This window comes from Colletotrichum gloeosporioides, assembly GCF_011800055.1.
Source record: "Colletotrichum gloeosporioides strain Lc1 chromosome Unknown consensus_54, whole genome shotgun sequence".
Taxonomy (NCBI): domain Eukaryota; kingdom Fungi; phylum Ascomycota; class Sordariomycetes; order Glomerellales; family Glomerellaceae; genus Colletotrichum; species Colletotrichum gloeosporioides.
The window spans coordinates 698,239-715,046 of NW_025544699.1; the positions used below are offsets into that span (position 1 = coordinate 698,239).

Here is a 16,808-nt window from a genome sequence, read left to right on the forward strand (position 1 = left end):
GCTGTGCGAGGAGCATCTTCAAGTGGCGGCTTGGCCCGCACGAAGCACCCACTCTGATCCATTGCAGCGGCCAAAAATAGCAGCATGACCTCGCCCGAATGTTGTGTTTGGCGTCTCGCTCTTGATGGCTCTTTGGGGGAGGGTGGTGCAAGGCCAGAACACCATGAAGAGCTGTTGGACGCAGCCGCATGCGGATATCCCGAGTCTCGACGGCGAACCGCTGGCCTCCGTGCGTGGAGGAGGGGCGACTTGATATGGCTGATGATGGCCGCCGACTCCTGTTGGTGCTGGGCGCACATACTTTTAGGTAAGGTAGTAGGTGTGAATCATGGTGGCTCGCAGAGAACGGCGACTGGAGGGAGGACTGGTTGCAACATGCCACGCTTGTGTGATTCGACCGGTAGGCAGAAAAGACATTTCCCTATTATTGGGGTCTCAACTTGATTCAGTTAGGCTCTCTCCCTGCATATCGCAGTGGTGTTGCTCAGGGTCTGCATGTTTCAATCCCTCTCCGCCGCGTCAAGGCGGTATCTTGCAGAGAAACGCAGCACAGCGCAGTTCGACGGGAAGCCAACAGCCACTGTTTGATCTCATGTCTGAGGTAGACACCCAGCACCCCTGGCCTTCGGCTGGGGTGAGGGTACATACAATTGCGGTAGGAAGTAAACATTTCCATTCAAGTGCCAAGATCGGAGAGTGGGAGAAACACGTTTGGTGATGATCAAAGGCTTTCATGTGAAGGCAGTCAGCGCTCTCCAATGACAGACAGAAAACATGTTTGTTGGTGACAAAAGGCGGCATTCCAGCCACCCAACAGCCTGCAAAACGGGAATCTCAACCAGTGTTGATAAACAGGCGGTTAGCATGCTACACGCAGTTGTGGGTGTGATGATGTGCATGTTGGTGGTGTTGGTGGTGCTATCGTGTAAATTTCATGTTCCCCTCTGCCGCTAGACTGTTGGGCTAGGCCGGTGAGAATGTGAAGACAGTTGGAAAGAGACTAGCACGGCCAGAGACTGACCAGTAGACAGCAGGACGCCTGGAGAAATGTGCTAACAGTCGATACTTGGGGCGCTGACCACAATGAGGTGCTGCCAGGGAAAGGGGTCCCCTGTCCGTTTGGTTTGTTTCCCCCCGGCGGCTCGGAAGATCTGGGCCGGGGGAGAGCTACGCCATTGGCCAGCTCAAGGGGGGATGGGTACCTTCCGCTAAGAAGTGACGATGTTATTGCTGGGGACCAGCAGGCAGAGACTTAAGATCCCGACATGGCCCTTCAGGTAGCCATTAGCGTCGCTTCGCCACACCTTGCTTGCGTTCGCGCAGGTGCAGCCGCGAACGAGCGAGCCACGCTGATGCATCTGTGTGTGATCCCACACTCTTCTTCCCGCCATACTTTCACTTTCAGCCCTCACTGGCCTGGTTCGCTTCTAGTTCTGCTTTGGCCTTGCTCTGCCTTTTTTTGTCTCCCTCGTCTGCATTCATCTGCTGCAGACTGCAGTTGCCCTTCTCTTCGTCTCAACGCCGGCCCTACAACTCCAGACGATTTCATCATGACATATCCCACCCGCCCCTCGCGCTCCTAGCTCACTTGCGACAACAACTTTGAGGCTCTTTGACTATGGCCTCCGGCACTGATATCCGTGGGGAAGGGGCGCCGCGGTCGTCCATTGAGAAACTCCCCATTCTCTCCCAAGATCCCGCCTTTGATCGGTTGCCCGACGAAATCATCCAGCAGTATGCTTTCTGTCCCTCAGCTCTAGGCTGCAGCATTCCCTAACCCATCCTGCTCTAGGATTCTCCAGCTTACCGACCCCGACTCTTTTGCCTCACTCGTCCTCCTCAACTCAAAATGGCGTCAAGTCTCTCAGCATGCGCAGCTCTACGCTCTTCACCTCTCGAAATGCGAATCCTACTCCGCGAGCCATCCTCCTCTGCGCGAAGCCGACGTCAAAGATGAAGACCTCCCCCGACTTAGGCGATTGTTCGCCCGAGAAGTCAAGCGCAATCTCTTCGAAGCGTACCTGAGACCCCGCGAGACCGTTATCCGCCTGATATCCAATTCCATCAGCTCTTCGTCATGCCCGGGCGGCGAAGGGATGCAATTCAGTCCGTCTCCCCGCGGTCACCATGTGCTGGCGTACAATTCTTCTCGAATCTACGTGCTTGATATGAGAGGGAAAGAAATAGACGTCAAGAGGGAATTCAAGATCTTGCGCCGACCAGTTTCAACCTGCATAAAGGACGACGGCTCTATGTTGGCGGTTTTGTCGTCGGAAATGCAGGTTGATCTTTACGATCTTGAGCCGGAGCCTCCCCGCCGCACACAGTCCCTGATCTTAGACCATGCCCCACGCACGATCGCCTTGTCGCCATGTGGTTCCGTTTTGGCTGCAGCTTACGAAGGCGGCATTGAGGTTTCGATGGTCAATCCAGGCGCATTGCCTACGGACAGGAGAGCCGTCAAGTGCGATGGTGTCGACTCCCTTTCTTTCTCCTTTGACGGAACACAGATCCTTGGAACTACTGTCCACTCATCGCCTCCCAACACCGTCATCCTGACCGCTCCCTACTACGACCCCGGAAACCAAATGGCCGATGATAACATCAGCGCTCTTTGGACGACTTCAATCCTCTTCCCCAACACGAGTCGGGATTGCAGTCACGCTGTGCTTCTTCAAGATTCAAGCCAGGAGGAGGCAGCCTGGACCTTTACTTATGATCGTAGCTTTGAGACTTTCAGGGCCGTACGCATCGACGACTTGCGCAACGGGACGACATATTTCACTGGTCCAAAACCCCACCCGGCTTCTCAAGCGAAACTCACGCCGTGTACGCTCCCAGCAGCTACCTATCACGGCGACCTGGTCAGCGCCGGTTTTCAGGGCAAGGACATCTGGCTGTATGGTGTGCCAGAAGATCTTGACGCTGTGCCCGAGTTCTCTTCTGGGTCCGATTCATCATCTTCTACGGGTCAAGGACGACGCAACAGCGGTCCTCCGTCTCGTTCGTCATCTGCGCGAGCGCAAGAGAACCCCAGAGTGCCGCAATGGCAGATTCTTTGCGACAAGCTGCGGAATACCTTTGTCTGGGGAGCCAAGATTGCAGAGCTCGAGGGCGTGAGCACTGTGAAATGGGTTTCTGGCTTCGGCGAAACATCCTCACAGGAACGTCTGGTCGTCGCGGCTCGCGGCATCTCCCCTACGAAATCCATCGTGGACGAAGACGACATCGACTTTATCGATGGCGGCAGGGTCACTCTGCTTGATTTCGACTACGGTATTGAGGACGGCGTTAGGACCGAGATTGAGATCGAAGTCGGCACAAGAGAACCTGAAGTCCTGGAGGAGGAACAGAGAGACATCGACACCGAGGTTGCTATTGTTCGCCGTAGGACTGTAGCACAGAGACGGGGTGATCGTGGTCATTTGATTCGTGCCGCTACCAGCGCTGCGACCCGAGGCAACCCTATGCCCTCAATTCCTCCTCTGCCACAGCCGAGAGAAGAACCTGAAATTGGCGAGGCCGAGGACGATGACGACGACCCGCTGGTTCCCAGGCGTGTGGGTGCCGCACCCCGCATCAATGTCGAGCAGCCGGCATCTGCTACTGCCCGGGACGAAGGAGGTGAAACAGCTTCCATGATTGAAGAAGAAGAGGCCGTTGAAGCCCCTTACGCTCATGATGGACCTCGATCTACAAACACGCTCCGCCGCGCCGCAACCGCGGCTGCAATGAATCGACGTCGCAACCCCGCGCCTCCCGTTGCTGGGCCGGTCGAATATAGACGTGCTGATGGCCGACGTGAGCATCCTCATGAGAGCGATGCTGACAACTGGGTTCCTCCGCCGCCGCCATACCAAAAGGAAGACCCAGGCGACCTGCCGTCTTTCTTGCGAAACGCTGCCATTACACCCAACGGTGTACATGTTCCGACCCAGCCATCTAGGACACAGACAGCCGCGCCCACGATTGGATCAGCCTGGCCCTTGCCCAGTCGTCCGACTCTCGCTCAGACATCTCCTCGTCCTCTTAGTTACCAGGAACCAGGCAGCGTCAGTCCTGCCAATACGAGCCAGCATCTGCGGGTCGCTAGTGACACCACGCACATGAGCCGACCTCGCACAGCGGACTCAGATCGACCATTGTCTATTCCTGTCTCTCGTGTGGACGATGAGGACGACATCTACGACGTTTCACCACCTGATTCTCCCCGGGTCGCGGCGAGGAGACCGAGCCAACCCGAGCCCACGGATGAACGCGACCGCATCGTTAGCGAGGTTTCAGTCATTTCGCCGACGAGCAGAAGGGTTAATTCCGACTTGGTATCTCCACAGGATTCTTTGGCTTCACCAGTCATTCATCAAACCCAGTCTCCTCCCTCTTTGGGCTTGGAAATACCATCCGCAGGCCTTGGTATCATCGCAGGGCCGCTCATGTCTCAGCCAATCGACGATACTCATACACCCCTGGTGAGGCGTCTGTCGAACGCACAAACATGGCCAAGATCTGCTCAGCCTGCCAGTGGGCCCCAACTTGGCCCTGAGGCTGATCCGTTAGCCAGCCATCCGTACTCAGCTCCCGCGATCAATGCTAGTGTGGACATGATTATGGCTTCCGCATTGCCGCCTCCACCCAGAGCCGACCAGCTGGCTAGCTTACAGCACCATGATCAGCAAACTCCCCCTCGGCGGTTTTCTGGTAACTTCAGTTCTGTACAGCGCGTTCCTGTCGGCAGTCGTAGGCCCGGTTCACGTAGAGCGTCCGTTCCCCAGCCTGGGCCTCCGTTGAGCGCAGAGCAACCCCCGATACCGAACAATGGTAACAATTCGCCCGTTGAGGATCAACCACTCATCATCAGCACTCCTGGGGGCGTTGTGGGTGCCTACGACTTACCCACACGCCAACAGTCCAACCGCCGAGGGGAGATGCCTTTGTTGGCACCCATTCCTCGTCATCCTCGTCCGGCGCAAATTGGCCCCCTAAGGCCGACGGTGGAGCGGCTCGAGACTATATACAGCGTCAACTCTACTAACCCCGCTGCGCCGGGGCCCGCTGAGGCCTCCGGAAGTAGAAGTCTAATGCCGGCCTGGCTCCAGGCGCCGTCGACAACTTCAGCTGGTCGACAGTCACACTCGTCTGTGAGCCGCAAACCTAGCCGTGCTGAACGGAGCGCAGCCAAAAACATCAAGGACGCGAAGAGGCGAGGATGGAACGGCTCCAAGAAGAAGAAGAAAAAGAAGATTGACCCCGAGGTTGCCAGCACTGCTGCGTGGACCGATGTCTCGGGCGTGAGCAGAAGTGAACACCACGGCAAACCAGAGAAAGAGAAGAAGTGTGTTGTTATGTGAGGACGTGGCCGGAATCTAGCTCTCCACTGGGGGCAGCGAATCTGTTCTCGTGTCTGGCTTGGATACATTGACTATTACGATTGATATTTCAGCACTGGAGTTGGATAGGTCAAGAGACGGAAATCTGGTTGATATTTTTGGGCACCTAGCCGGGAAGAAAAAGCAGCACGGTGATGATTTGGAGGGTTTTAGATTTCCTTCCTGCCTGCTAGAGTCCACGGGACAGCCGTACTCTAGTCACAGTCGGTATCTAACGACGACCAACATGCGTCGGCCAAGGATATCATTTCTTAGCGTATACCACTTCTCAGTACAGATTTTCACAATCTAAATGTATAAATTCTCAGACTCTTGTCATACTTTCGCACCTGCCTCGTTCACCAAGCAGCCGTGTCGGCTGTGTGTATCCAGACTTCATGGGTTAAGAAGCCTATTCCGTCCGACGAACCCTCTTCGCGACGTCCTCATATACTTCCTTTCATCATCTACACGGCTTTTGTGATGGCGTACATGTAAATACTCGACCGGCGACGAAACCTTCATCGAGTATGGGGGGCGAACCTAGGCGGTTGTCACATTAAGCCGCCGATTCTCGGCAAGTACGCAATATTTCCTTCCACTGGAGGCGGGGAGACATTAGACTGTAAAACGTTGTGTATGTGTATACTCTCAATTTACTTTGGGCCCAGCACCTAACCCATGCAGGTGACCGACAACTATTATAAAAAAGCGACCGTGGGGTATAATAGAACCTTTCCAAACAAACGCCAAATGCATCCCAAGCCCATCAACAGGAACGCCGTCGCCCAGCGGAGAGAGCGCTGCAATCTAAACCAGATGAAAAACAGACCAAAAAGCAAGAAAAAGCGAACGTCTATGCGATCTTTTCTCCAAATCCCCATGCCAGCATGTACCGTTATCATCCCACTCAAGAATAGTATAGAAACGAAAGTCCTTGCACCGTAGATAAGGGGCAGAAGAAACAGGAATTACAAAGAGTGATAAAAAGATTCATGAGAACTTGTCAACCCACATCAACCCCAACGTCGTCCATCAGACTTGTCTCGGGGTCTGCGGCACATAGGGCTTGCCGCGCCGCACGTCGCCCAGCTCGGCCTCCTCCATCATCTCCGTGAAGGACGTCAGCCTCTTGTGCCCGGGTCTCAGGACGGTGCGCGGGTCCGCGAAGACGTTGATGCTCTCGCTGCTCGGCTCGCGCGGGAGCAGGGGGTTCTGCGCGCCGGGCGGGCGCCGCCCCGAGTTTGGACGCATGCCGCGGATCGGCGGGACTGGGATCCCGGCGCGCTCCGGTGTGCGATCCGGCGGGGTGCGCGGTTTCACGGAGTCGCTCCTGGCCAGGCCGATGGGGGGCTGCTGGTGCGCGGCGAGCGTCGTGGCGGTGGAGGAGGAGTTGCGGGAGTGGTTGTAGGCGCTCCAGCCGGTGCGGGAGTTGCGCGAGTGGACGGTGGAGGGCGTCTTGAGGATGAAGTCGGTGCGGTTGGCCGCGTCCGAGATGGGGATGGGGTCCGAGATGATGTTGCCAAAGGAGGAGGTGGACGTCGAAGGACGGGGGCCGCCGCTGCGCTTCTTTTCGGATCGGATGGTGGTGTTGCGGCGGCGGCGGCGGGCGAGGAAGAGGAGGAGGGCGACGCCGAGACCCACGCCCGCCAGGACGCCGCAGAGGACGCCGATGACGATGGCCGTCGGGAACGTGCTCCCGTTGTTGTTCTCGTCCTTGCTGTCGCCGTTGCCGTCTTGTTGGGCCGGCGCGGTGGCGGTCGAGGTTGCGGAGGCAGACGCTGCGGTGGATTCGGGGGAGGAGGTCGCGACGGTTGTTGGGATCACGGTGACGCTCGGGATGGGCACGCTAGACGTAGCACCCGGCGTGGTCGTGGGAAGCTCGGAAGCCGGCACCGTAGACGGTTTCTGGGTCTGGTTCGCGTCCTTCACGCACTGGTTCGCGCCGTTGCAGGTGTAGCCGAACGGGCAGCATTGCGTGCCGCAGGTCGGGAGCTTGCTCTTGAGAGCCGTGGTCTTGATCACGGCGTCAGGGTGAGCGTCGGGGTCTTGCAACGAGACGGCGCAGTTGATGGGCGTGATGCGGTCACAGTTGCTTCCTTCGGGACAGCAGAGGACGGTGGTGTTGCCGGCCAGGGCGACACATGTCGAGCCCGACTTGCAGCAGAAGGACGAGGGCAAGCCGGTGCCGCTGCAGGGCGAGAAGCCTTCGGCTGCACATGTCGACTGTCGTTGGAAGATGGACGGGAGAGAGGCTGCATGAGCGGAGGCGAGGAGGATTAAGAGCAGCGTGGCTCGTGTGCATTTTCGTAACCTCGCCATAGCTGGGGGAATGATGTTGAGTGTATGCCGTGTAATCGGCCAGATCCTTTTTGCAGAGCGCGTCTTGCGAAAGGTTGACAAGTTTCCGTGAAACACAGTTCTTGCTCCTCGGAGTCAACCGCGTGTGTAAGTCAGAGGCAGGTGGCGGTATGTGTCAATAGGTAGAGAGGACAAAACAGAAGACCAGAACCATCGGCGGTTCTCGAACAGAGACACAAAGGTGTAGAAGTAGGTCGAGGCTCGGAGACGTTTCGTGGTAGGTCGAAGACAAGTAGACAATGAAGTTGTCACTATTCGTAGAGTGATTTATGAGGACAAGGAAACGACCACTTAGTTGTTCATCGAGTAGGCAAAGAGGCCGCACAAAAGAAGCGAGGACACGGCCCAAGGAAACAGGCAATGATGACCTCAGAGAAAGAAATGAATGGAATCAGATGTCGGGTAGGAAGAGGAGAGGAAGAATCGTTCGAAAGATGGGCTGAAAGACGACGATTCTGTTTCCACCCGACGTTTAGACAGAGGCCGTCCAAGCCCAATCTTTTTTCGTCCTGCACATATCGCGGCAAGGCGGCAAGGGGCCCTCTACGGCCTCCAGCTCAGCTCTGCCACTCGGCAGGAGGACTCCCACGGCACCCATACGCAAGAAACAGTCTGGCAGACTTTTTCCTTCTTCGCCTGCTGCGCGGCTGCGAAACGATCGTGCTTGGGGTCCTATGCATAGGACGGTAGCCACCCGATCGCCGTATGCTGCTTGGGGTCCCGGCTGGACGGTGGCCAACCAAGCGGCCAGCGGGCGGCATCGCGGCGACTTGGAAGGGTTTTGCCTGCAAAACTCCTATGCAAGCGCGACTGGATCGCAGGGCATTGCTGCTTTTCCTCGTCCGGAGCTGGGGTAAATGGGGTGGAGCGATGGTGTTGCGCGAGCCGTATGGTTTGGTTTGCAATATCTCTGGTCCCCAGCGTTGCAGCGCTTCCTACCTTACGACCCCCAAAGTTGGGCGGCTCAGAGTCTGGCCATGAGGCAGTGCAGGTCTGGGTAGTCGCCGGGCCGTTGAAAACGAGAGGCTCTCGACGAAGCGCCGGAGAGTCGTCGCATGTGGGCCCCCGGTCCCCTTGAACGGCGGCCGGTTCGAGCAATTTCTTGTGGTGAAAGCCGAGTTGTGAGAGGTTGAGACTGCAGTGCAGCGAGAAGCCGCCGACGAACGAAAAGGCGAAGGGGTCGCTGCGCAGTGCCAGAGTGTAGCCGCGCACCGCAAACGCGCGCCTGTGATTCGCCGACGGCGTCGACCACATGGCGGCCCCTGCATCTGATGCCCTGGGGCGACTCCATTGTGCAGTGCAAGTGCCCCACGCTAGGTTCCTGTTGTCGTTCCCTTTTTAGCGTCCGCCCCTCTGCCATTGTCTTTTGCTTTTTTCCGACTTGACTTCTTTTGGGAACTGTTACTTGGCCACTATTCCCACCGGTCTTCGGTATACGCAGTAGAGAACAACGTCAGGAATAAGTCGGTATTAGTTGAGGCAACCTGGCCAGGGCTGGGAAACAAGGTTATTCATCAGGTTTTCGAAGCGAAGATGCCCTTGCCGGAGCCACAGCCCAATAGGCCGCCGCCACCTCATGCGTCCAAGCCACATGTGACGTACGCCTCCATTCCAGCCACTCGCCTCCTGGTATGTGGCATTTGGCCCCCGGCTTGACAGCAGCGCCAGCTCCGCTCTCTTCCGGGCTCCCTCTCGGCAGCGGTCACAAGACCCGTCCACCGTCTCGCGAAAGCCTCACCTTGAGGCGCCCGATCGGCAGCCGGCAGGACCTCGCTGCCACTGACAAGTCGCAGAGTCTCCCCGAAAGGAAGAAACCGGACCATTGACAACGGCCACGACCCAACGGCCTCTCCAATACGCAGTAGGCCTTGCCCGTCTGCTGCAGGGCCAGCATCATCAACCCGTCTGGTCTCCTTCAGCTTGTCAAGGGGGGAGGCGTGTGTTGTGGCCGATGTTCGTCTGCAAGTCAGTGCCGTGTGAATGCGCCCGAGGCAAGAAAACCCAACGACGACCACGTCCCATCGTCGCAATCGCCGTCGGTGTAAGTCGGACAGTTCCCAGGGTCCCCGTCTCCAAAGTGTGAACCCCTCCGTGATCTACGTCAAAAATCCGCCTTGCCAACGTTTCCCCCCTCCAGTGTCGCGCCTGTCGCGCCCCTCCGAACCAACAGGCCCCGAAAATCTTCAACCACGCCCCTCCCACGCATCAAGACGGCATTCGTCAAAAATGCCCAACTGACAAAAAAGAATCCCCCCCCCAGCCAGAAACAGAGAATCGCACGCCCGATCCAGTGGTCTCTCCTCATGTCCTCCTGCATCTGCAGGGCCCCCTTCCTTCCCTCCACCCCCAGAGACAACCTCTCAAAGCTCGAGGAATGGGAGGAACTTTGATAGTCATAAACTCGGCAAAGGGAGAAGAACCATACCATACCGCCAATATGGCAAAAGACAAATAGCAGCCGCAGTTCGGCCCATCACGTGGGTACCCATGAAAGGCGTGACCTACCTACCCTACCCCCTGGCCCTGGGCCTCCTCTGCCGTTTTCCCTGTTTTCCTGCCTTTTTGCTCGTCCCCTAAACCCTTTCCACTGCCTATCAAACCATTTTCCCAGCCCCAAAGAGGCCGAACGACGGAGGATGCCCGGCAACGGAGACGAATTGCCAGCCCAAGACTCCATCTTTGCCAATTCACGATGATTCACACTCCCGCGCGCTGTGACTCGAAAACGGCGGTGAACGTATTTTTTCTTCGACTCTTTCGTTTTCCTTCCCGCCCTGCCATCATCCATCATCCACGTCCCCTGCCTTTCCTTGAACCGTGGGGTTGGAAGTGGGCTCTCCCGTCCCTCGTTCTTCCGTCATCCAAGACAACGAACCCAAAATGCTAGACCATACACCCCTGCCCAGTCTCTCGTCTGCTCGGAAATGCCCACACAGGAAATACCAGCAGAGGGGTGTGTTGTAAATTCGAGCATTGGAATTTGCAGGTGAAGATCAAGAACAAGACACACTCTCAGTGTATCTTCCTCACAGTTATTCCAATACTGTGATGCCTTTTCCCCCAATTTATACACCCCCCAGGAGACTAAGAAAGAATTAAACCATGTGACCTCCTCTATGGAACCTCCAGACCGCACGAGAGGCGCAAAACACCGCCCCCGTTTTCTCCCCATTCCCATTCCCATCCCCGTCAACCACCGTCCTATCACCCATCACAAATTGTCATTGACACAAGGGCCCTGACGTCGATGGCGGGCAGCATGGGATCTCTTTTTCACACTCTCTGCGTCGCGAAACGTGAGTGAGAGAAAAAAACGCCTCGGCCGCTCTCCATGAACCCTGCCACTTACACCCTGGACGGGTTTCCTAATCTGTGCAAACCGTCGGCGTCGGCTAAGAAACACTACGGAACAATGGACAATGTCAGGTGGACAACGACGACGGGCAAGACCCCGGAAAATATCTCACCGAGGCCCCTGCCATCCCTCACCGCTACCTACCGGCCGGAACCGACACTGACCTAGGTGAGTGAATACATACTACGTAGCCGTCGCACTACCTCACACACACACACACAACCCCACCTCCGGCATCGCAAGCACGAGGACTGCACCGTCTCGTCGTCTGTGAAAGTGGCGGGCGGGGCTGGGGTGGAAAGGAAGGGTTTCCAAGGGAGACTGGAGCGCGGGCGCGTAAAGTGCTCACGCATCCTTCAAATGTCTCAGTCGATCTAGATATTATCCTCGCGGCAGGAAAGAATGACCAATTACGATTCGCAAATGGCTCAAGAGGCGAAGAAAGACCTTGGGGAAATACGAAGTTACAATTCTGCAAACCTTTTTCGTGCTTACTCGTGCAAACAAGTCGGAGCCAGTCGCCTTGCATCGGACGGACGCCTGCATGGGCGCGCGCACAATGCCAATGTCCCTCCTCAACCCGTGATGGGATGTGTTCCCGATATTCCCGTCAAGTAGACAGACCAAATCCACGTCCCAAATAAAGCTCTCACCTAAGACGAAGACTTTCTTTTTGGCTTGGCTGGAAATCGTCCCATGGCGCTGACCACCCCCACCCCCTCCATCTCTGTAAGTCGTAGGTAAGCTTCGGCTCAAGTGCTTCCAAAGGGAAGGTGGTGGTTGATCCGCCACACCAATCAGCAGTGCGATCGTAGTCCGACACCCCTCCCCCCCCTTGACGCAGACTGGCCCAGACACTCGAACGATGGACACCAGTGAATTTGCTGCTGTCGAGTGCTTGCGAATCATTCACAGACCTGTGCAAAAAAGACAAATCATACCGAGAGGAAGTGCTAAAGGTAATCACTTTTGAAATTGTTGGGTATATTTGGTATTACATGAATCCCAATTCCTGCTCGATTCGCCCCGATGACTCTATAGAGTGAATGCGGTCGATCGAGCCCACCCCGTGCGTAAGAAGTCAACAGGGAAGCTAGCCCATCATAGCTCCCAGAGCCCTTCTTTCGTTTCCATCCGATCCAGTCCAGATGCACCGAAATGCTTGTTCCCCGAGTGTCCCAAAAACCCTAAAACTCCGAATGAAGGCGCCCCGATTCCTTGGCTCATGCTGAGGTATAATGTAGAGAGGGAAAAAGCGAAGATGAGATCAGGCGGAACCCTAAAAGATTGTCCGGTCTGATGAAAAGGGAAAATGTATCGTTCATCGCATCTCGTATCTCCAAGCGCATGTCAGGGCCTCATCCCAGCTGTTACCCGTCCTGTCTGTCATCCATCGTCATCGGTCATCCTGGCAGCCAGGCCTAGCTGCCCTGTGTGTGAACCTTCTCAGAGATAAAGTTGTCCAAAAAGAAGAAAAAAGTGTGATCCAAGTGTCTTTGCTCTCTCGTAGTTCATGTCCGCTCCGTTCGCCTTGCGGCGGTGTCCTTCTAGTAACCCCGAAGCAACCTGGGATCAGGTTGGTGTAAATCAGAAAATTGTGGTATCAAAACGATGAAATGCAAATAAAAGAAAAAATGTTGAATGTCCAGCAGAGCAAGACTGGCTTGCAGCAGCCCCGGTTCACGCGAAGGGAAGTTGGCGATTGCCCGCATCACCTTTGCGGAGACGATACACATACCACGCAGAGAGGGGAAGGCCTCTTTACTGATGTGCACAGCCCGGGACCAGCCAGGCCGTTTACATCAGCAAAAAATCCCAGCCCTTCATCTGCATGACATCCCGCCAGTGGATGTATGGTACCGTCTCCGACCCATGCGAGGAGCCGGGGCTGGCAGCGGGGCTACCGCTGCACTTGATGCTGCCAGTCTGCATCCAGACTTCGTTGAGGAGCGAGGCGAGGCGGCCAAAAGAGCCGTAGTCGGAAACATCGCCAAGCTGAGAGACGCGGTCATCGAAGAGGGCGCGGAAGGAGCTGTCAGGCAAGCTGACGGAGCCACCAATGAGGTAGACCCAGACGAGACTGCGGTCGAAGCCTCCAGGTCCAGAGGGAATAAGCTGGAGGACGTTGGCGAGCTTCTCAACGAGGCCAACGCAAGAGGGCTGGGCCGGGTTGAAGCCGGGGACCAAGCTGCAGAGGTAGATGCGCGCAGCGATGCGGAAGGCAGCCGTGATGTTCTTGGAGAGCTGCTTGGGAGAGAGGCTACCGTTGGTGTTGTAAGGCATCTTGGGGCTAGGCTCGCCCATCTCGGTCAAGTTGATCTGCTCACCGAGGGCGTGGACATGTTGGCAGAGAGTGATGTCGTCCATGCCGCTTCCCTTGAGATTCTCGAGGCAGGCAATCTCAGAGATGAGGTACATGACACGGTCCTCGCAACCCATGAGCTCGCGTAGGCCCAGGCTGGGCATGGCTGACAAGTGCTTCTCGCGGTAGGTGTGGGCGAAGGTAGGTGCCTGTCCTTGCATCGTGGCGCCAAGAATGTCAATCCAAGAGGTCAGGGTCATGTTGAAGGGAGTCTGAGAGACGGGCTCGTTGGGATCTGACACCACGCGGGGAAGATCAAGCTTCTGGACGAGGCTGATGGCCGCCTGGAAGTGCTGGTGCCACGGGATGTCGGGCAGGGAGTCATCGTAGCGTCCGACAACACACTGGAAGAAGATTAGACCCAAGGCGGCCTCGAGAATCTCTTGGTGGTTCTCGTCCTTGTTGAGAGCATCGCACAAGGAGGAAATTGTGGCATAGCGGTGTCTCATGATGTCCTGGTCAATCTCTTCGCCGGGTACGTTCATAGTGGCCTTGTAGTGCTGGGCGGCGATGCTGAGGCAGCAGTGCAGGTAGCCCTTGTTGCTCTGCAGAGCGGGGAGGATCAGGTCGGAGCCTACGGAGCCATGCTGGTTGGACTCGAGGATTGGGAAGACGGTGGGCAGAACGAATTGGATGAAGTGGTCCAGCAAGCGCTGGTCGTTCTCGTCAAGCTCGACTGCGACTTGGCGGTTGGACATGGCGGGGCCATGGGAGAAGTCGAAGAAGTTGACGTTGAGAGCCTCCTCGCTCAGGGACTCCTTGCGCTCGGAGTAGACCTGCTCAGTCCACTCGCCCTCAAGGGGAACCGACGAAGGCAAGATGGTGCCGGCGGGCGGGGGAGTCTGGTAGGTGCTGAAGGTTGAAACATGCGACTCTCTCAGAGTGGGCACATCGTTCATGTAAACTTGACGTTCCGTCTTGACATCGATCTCGTACGGCGAAGGGAAGGCGCCGAACATAAAGTCAGGGTGCATCTGGGGGTTGTAGGCAGCATACTCGGCAGTGGGCGGGCTGTTGAAGTTGAAAGCCGTGGAAAAGTGCGAGTCGATGGAGGCGGAGCGGGTGCGGTCAAGAGGGTCTGAGAAGGTTGCAGAGGTAGGCAAGGAGTGCGACAGGCCGGGAGGAGAGCCGACGGAAGTCTGGATTGTGTGCGACGCCTTTTCCGAGAGCTTCTTGCGCTTGATGATCATCTTGATGTCGTCCTTGTGCTTGCGGCGGGCATCGTTGTTGCTCCACCACATTGGGCGCTTGTATTCGCATGTCAAACCAAGGTGTTTGCAAGCGGAGCACATTGGCGAGCCCTCGTCGCACTTCTTGCGGCGTAGTCTGCAGGTGTAGCATCCTGTAGAGGAAACAAATTAGTCTTGAAGCTTCAATGGGTGAAAATTGGCGGTTGTTGCGTTGCGGCTCGGAGCAGGTGTAAGTGGCAAACTCGGGTGTAAGCCGAGAGAGCAAGGTTGACAGAGAGCTCGAGCTGTGCGATAACGGCAAAGATGGGAAAGGACGATACAAGAGACAAAAAACGTACCTGTCCTGGAACGGCGGTGCATCTGTGTCTTTGCCTTGGGGTTGGCATTGTTGGCATTGCTGGATTTGCAGGCCGACTTGGCCTTCGCAGAAGATGCGACGGCCATGTTGACTGCAGCTGTTGATCTCATGAAGTCGCTACGACTATGGTTGGGGGGTAGTGTTGACATTTGTACCCTTCTTGTGGCTCGCGATGGAGGTACCTGCGTTGAATGGCAAGCCGAGCAGCTTCGTCTAAGCTGTAGGCTGGGCTGGGGTGGTGCGTGGGAGGGGAGGGGAGCGGACGAGGGTCAGAGGGGGGGGGGGGGGGGGGGGGGGGNGGGGGGGGGGGGGGGGGGGGGGGGGGGGGGGGGGGGGGGGGGGGGGGGGGGGGGGGGGGTGTGAGGTGAGTGATGTGCAGTGGACCGTCCTAGACCGGGGTGATCAGGGACAAGGGTGCAGCGAGGAGGGGGGCGTGGCAGGAACCGTTGCACTGTACGGTGACTGCGCGGAATGGCACTGTGCTCTGGACCGGGGAAGGGCGGCCAGGGGTGCAACCAGGGTAAGAGAGCAATCAGGTGCGGGCCTTGGATGCCGCTCTTCTGATTTGCCGTGCGGTCGAGAGAATTTGACGAGTGGGCGGCCGGTTCTCTGAGGTATTCTCCTTGGCACCCACGCAGGAAAAGCGGGACGTCCTTTCGGAAAATGAAGACAGCGAGAGATGAGGAGTCGAGTCGGGTCGATTCGAGTCCAGGGCCTGGCAGGGTAGGGCAGCTCGGTAGGGCAATCGCAGACGATGTGATGTGTGTGATTGATGGTCGGATCAGAGAAATGTCTGTTCGCTGGTTCCGCTGTCAACGCAATTTGAGATGGGAGACCGGGTTGTTTGTCGAATGGCTGGATGGCTGCTCGTTGTTGTCGTCCAAACCCAATTCTCAGTCGTATCAGATTATTAAATTATTCCTTTGCTTCCTTGTCGATCTTTTTCGCTTCGTCAACTGAAATCAGTCTCGTCTGCGGCGGGGTTTGCAATAATTGCAAATGCGTGTGTTTGATGGGTGCAGTATATGCGGTGTTTTGTGTCGAATGAATGACTGGTTTTCAAGCAAGGCCGGCTTGCCTTTCAACTGGATATTATCGATGAACTCGAGTGGTTGGGGTTCGGAGGGTGGAGGGAGATAAAAACACGATATGAAAAAGAGAGAGAAAAACCTCGGACAACACTTGGATCACTTTCCTTCTTCCTGACTTCTACAGCACAACAAGAAGAGAAGCCAAAAGATAGCCGCTGGTGATGGATGGCCCAAAGTCTTATATTGTGGCCGCCTTCATCATGGCCATCTTCTTCTTCGTTGGCCAACTCGCCTGTGACCGCATCTCAAGGGCACCATCTGCTGTTGGCTACGTAGCCTGCCAGTAGTCTTGTTCTAAATTTGGACACACCTCCATCGAGCCCTTCCCAAATGTGCTCTTGTGTGTGCCTTCGTGCAGCCGGGCCAACATAGACACAACGCAGGCCGGCCGGCCGCACTCACTCGAGTGCGTAAGACTTGGGCCTGCGCTTACAGGTGCCAATGAGAATGGGCCGCCAAACATGGTCGCACTCGGGGTTGGGGGGCCATCGTTGGACTTGGACCCCACCCGAGAATAGAATAGGAATAGTAATGGAGAGACATCAGAGAAAGAGGGGGGAGAGGAGCTTCGAAAGGCCCGACATGGGTCAAGGTAACTGTCGAGCGACTAAACGGGCAAGACGGTCAACGCCTGCATACGGTGGCTTGCCAAAGCTGGCCTCTGTATGGTAGACGGTCTCCCATCTGGGCCCCGGTATGCCTTCAACCACACGGTCCACAGGCGA

General features: G+C 56.5%; 3 protein-coding genes across 3 annotated transcripts; 1 reads left to right on the forward strand and 2 right to left on the reverse strand.

The window, feature by feature from the left end:
• Nucleotides 1–1,618: 1,618 nt before the first annotated feature.
• Nucleotides 1,619–5,348, forward strand: GCG54_00004699 (uncharacterized protein; the record flags this gene model as incomplete). Its single annotated transcript, XM_045404744.1, has 2 exons — nucleotides 1,619–1,734; nucleotides 1,793–5,348. 2 exons carry the CDS (start codon nucleotides 1,619–1,621, stop codon nucleotides 5,346–5,348), a joined length of 3,672 nt encoding a protein of 1,223 aa, XP_045262687.1.
• Nucleotides 5,349–6,401: 1,053 nt separating this feature from the next.
• Nucleotides 6,402–8,981, reverse strand: GCG54_00004700 (uncharacterized protein; the record flags this gene model as incomplete). Its single annotated transcript, XM_045404745.1, has 2 exons — nucleotides 6,402–7,579; nucleotides 8,672–8,981. 2 exons carry the CDS (start codon nucleotides 8,979–8,981, stop codon nucleotides 6,402–6,404), a joined length of 1,488 nt encoding a protein of 495 aa, XP_045262688.1.
• Nucleotides 8,982–12,879: 3,898 nt separating this feature from the next.
• Nucleotides 12,880–15,141, reverse strand: GCG54_00004701 (Transcriptional regulatory protein pro1; the record flags this gene model as incomplete). The annotated part of the gene is made up of 2 exons (XM_045404746.1): nucleotides 12,880–14,786; nucleotides 14,973–15,141. The coding sequence occupies 2 exons, from the start codon at nucleotides 15,139–15,141 to the stop codon at nucleotides 12,880–12,882; spliced, it is 2,076 nt and encodes a 691-aa protein (XP_045262689.1).
• Between the last annotated feature and the right edge of the window lie 1,667 nt (nucleotides 15,142–16,808).